We start from the raw sequence: 3,887 nt of genomic DNA, 5'->3' as shown, positions 1-3,887 counted from the left end.
AGTAGTAGTAGTAGTAGTAGTAGTAGTAGTAGTAATAATAACGATAATAATAATAACTACCCTGATCTAATACCAAGCTTCTGATCTTAACTGATTGAAAGTGTTATAAGCTTTCTCTTGATGTAAACGATGGGCTACAGCAAATACTCTGCTCAATTCCACAGATCTTCGTGCCAGCTGTTTGACCATAACCATTTGAGCATTTCCCTTAGTGGCTGACGATATGTGCATCTGTCACCACGCGCAGGAGGAGTGAGGAATGCATCATAATCATATGTTGAGAGGAATTCTTTGGTGTTTGAACGATTTCTCTCTTGAGACCTGTGTTTCGTTCAATATCCTTTAAAAAACCCTTACACGGGGACGTTTGGAGCCGGTTGTGACACTCGACCTCAAGAAAATTCTAACAGAGCTCTGCCTGCACGTTCTTGAGGTGTTTATTTAGATATAAGATCACCATGTAGCGCACATATATTTGTGATGCATGGGCCTGGTGTACCCTTATCAGACGGGTAGTCATGATGGGTATAATGGGCTTCGTATATTTGTAACCCAGTGTCACTTTGATGGCATGCACTGCTCTCTCGCTCAATTATGATGATGATGATGATAATGGTCCCAATTATATTCTTGGTTCCTTGGGGACAGTATCAGAAGACACCAAGAGAAATATAAAGGAAATCGGTGTAGAGTACTCAGTAGAACTGTTACAAAAGTTTTGCCGCCTTGGCACGGCCAGAATTACCAGGAAAGTTGAAAAGAACGGATAGCTTTGTACCTTAGGCTTCAGACAGCAAGACCGCTACGCATGCAAGTCTGCGGGGGTTAGAAGAAATCCGGAGATAAATAATAATAATAATAATAATAATAATAATAATAATAATAATAATAATAATAATAATAATAATAATAATAATATATGGGGAATATATGGCATGGTAGAAGGCTGTAAGAACTTCTTTATTATCTTCCCTAGACCATTTTTCATTCTTTTTCTTTTGGTTATTTGATGACGAGCATGGATGGCCATCTGTTGGAATATTCCGGTGAATGTTTAAGAAACCATAAGAAAATTATGTGTTTAAAGCAAACACATAATTTTCTTATGGTTTCTTAAACATTCACTTGAACAAAACTGTACAAATCCAAATATATGGTACCCTAGGCATAACACCTACATGAACTTCTAACTTGTTGTCTCTTGAGGTCTCTGGGTGAGACTTGGATCCAACTTGTACAAATGCAAAACAAAAGTCAAACATAAAATGATAATAATAATAATAATAATAATAATAATAATGATGATGATGATAATGACGACGACGATAATAATAGCAACAACGACGACAACAACAACAACAACAACAACAACAACAACAACAACAACAATAATAATAATAATAATAATAATAATAATAATAATAATAATGATAATAATAATGGAAATATCTTGACATTTTTATGCGTGGAGAAATATTTACAATTTAATATACAATCAGCTAAAATGATATATTTACAAATGCGGAGTTTATAAGAATCGGTTTATTCTCCGGTTTCAGTTAATGTTCTTATTTTCTGTTTCATTTTGGTGAAGATGCTTCGAGTAAACAAGAAAGACATTGCAACCCAAAGTCCGAAAGATGAATTTAAAAAGATGAAAGCAACTCTTAAGTGGTAAGAATGTGTTACGATTGCAACATATCCAATACTCCACGTAATACCAGTCAATAAACAAAGTTTCATGTTGATAAATATTGCTACAACATCGTTTCTGTCCGAATGTTGCTGAGTAAATTTACGGAGTTTGTAAATTGTGACAGCGGTATGTATGTAAAGTATCATATTTATGAGAATAATCAAAGCAAGCGGACCTGCGAAGAAAAGCATAATACTCGACCCATTGTTTATCCAGCAGAATTCATATAACCCATAACTGGGAGCGAAATTAGAATTCGGTTGGTACTTATCGAGTAGAATTGCAGGTACAATCAAGAGTATGGGTGCAAGCCATGAAAAGGCCGAATAGGAGATAAAAGAACGTTTTTCTGAATATTTTTTTGATTGACATGGTGTCCAGCAGACAGATAGCCATATGTTAATAGTGATGGAATTTAACCAGAAGAATGATGACAGAAACGCGTAGTGCATAACCACTGCTACTGCACGACAGGATGAAATGACCATCTTGGAAAAATGAGGTGTTAGGACGAAGAGAAGTTGCGCTATAAATAAAGTGATGGCAAATGAAACATATATGAAACCGGACAGTGAGCGAATATTACGAAAATATAAAAATTTAGCAATAAGAATGGCTAAAGCAATCATTGAAATTACAGAACACACATATGTGAGCTGGATTTCGGTTTCAGAAGTAGTTACAGGTATTCGTTGTACATCTTTGTTTAAAATCCGATCCATGCATATATACACATCCATACGGCTTGTGTCATTTATAGAATAATATTCTTTTCCGTGAAATGTCTTTGTTGAATTATGGTAAAGTGTTCCATTTGCTAAGAATACAAATTCATGGTTGTTAAGTTTTACCTGCGTACACTTCGGACCGCTTTTTTCCACTTGCAGTTTCTTTCGACACTCTCCGTTAGTATATATGTACCCTTCTTTACAAGGATTCATCCGTACCAGGTGGTCTGCCTTGTTTACAGTAACATCTCGATTGAAATTAAGCAGAACTGCAAACGATAATCTTGCTTCCATTTCGATTATCGTAGGTCCTGTGTCATAGTGACAAAGTATTTCTTCCGACTTATTTACATTGCAATTGAAACAAAAAATATTTTTATACATTGTACCGTTAAGATCGTAAACAACTCCGTAGTAACCATTACGGCAATCTTTCACAGTCTGTTCATCTTTTGTTCCTTGTGGACAGCTGGAGATTATACTGCTGTTACATTTATGTTCGTAAGAAGGTTCTAAGTTTTCCATTTTTGTATTGCATCCTTCCATATTTTCATCAAGAGTTTTACTAAGATTGCTAGTGTCAATTTCCTCTGGGCATTCTATGCGTATGTTCCAAAACGTATAGTGATTTTCACTGTTACAAAGAGCACAAAACATATTTTTGTAGACAATCTTGGATTCAATACTTGTTACGGGAATGCCCCAAGCTGGATGGCCAGTGTCCGTATAGCAGTTTTGACTTATTTCAGACTCAGGCGAGTACTCTTTGCTACAAGACGTTACCATCATCAACGCATGATCGTCATCGAGTGCGACACAATTAGATTCACCATATTTATCGCTGGTTGATATGTCTGTTGAGTTGTAATTAACACAGCAGTCGCCATAAACCTCACAGCGAGTATCGCAGAAACAACCCTGTAAGTAAAAGTGATAGCTTTGGTTAAATGCTTGGTCGGCACATTCGTGTTGACCACATTTATCTTTGGCTAAAATCAAAGTGAAAAGTGCTACTAGAAAGTACGTGAGCACCAGCATTTTCGTAGTCGCTGACTCTCTCTCGCCTAAGCTATCTCGTCTCGAACGAAGTCAAGCTGAATGCAGGCAGCTTTAATATTAACACATACACTAAATATATTAATCAGCCACAAACGTATATAAATCTTGTCGATCCTACATCATCCGGCGTTAAGGGAAATTCATCACTCGAATATAAGTTTCCGTTATTATGTATATAAGTTCGGATGTATGAGGATGTTTTTAAGTGTATATGTGAGTGCGTTTGTTTATTCGTTTGTTTTGTATATGTGTGTATGTGTGTGTTTGTGTGAGAGTATGTGCGCATGAGAGAGAGAGAGAGAGAGAGAGAGAGAGAGAGAGAGACAAGAGGAGAAAAAATAGGAAGAGGAGGAGTCGTGTAACAGAAGGGAGAGATAGGGAATTGGAAGGTGTGGGGAAAGTAA

The 3,887-nt window shown here is 36.4% G+C and overlaps 1 protein-coding gene across 1 annotated transcript; it reads right to left on the bottom strand.

Annotated features, from left to right (window-relative positions):
* Positions 1–1,437: 1,437 nt before the first annotated feature.
* On the bottom strand, positions 1,438–3,554 carry LOC106868259 (putative G protein-coupled receptor Mth-like 3). The gene has a single exon (XM_014913434.3). It carries the CDS (start codon positions 3,460–3,462, stop codon positions 1,543–1,545), a length of 1,920 nt encoding a protein of 639 aa, XP_014768920.2. The 5' UTR covers positions 3,463–3,554; the 3' UTR covers positions 1,438–1,542.
* Positions 3,555–3,887: the final 333 nt, after the last annotated feature.

The sequence above is a fragment of the Octopus bimaculoides genome, chromosome 9 (genome assembly GCF_046866305.1).
Source record: "Octopus bimaculoides isolate indiv1 chromosome 9, ASM4686630v1, whole genome shotgun sequence".
In the NCBI taxonomy this organism is placed as follows: domain Eukaryota; kingdom Metazoa; phylum Mollusca; class Cephalopoda; order Octopoda; family Octopodidae; genus Octopus; species Octopus bimaculoides.
The sequence above is the reverse complement of the archived record's forward strand: the minus strand, read 5'-3'. Positions and strand labels throughout refer to the sequence as shown.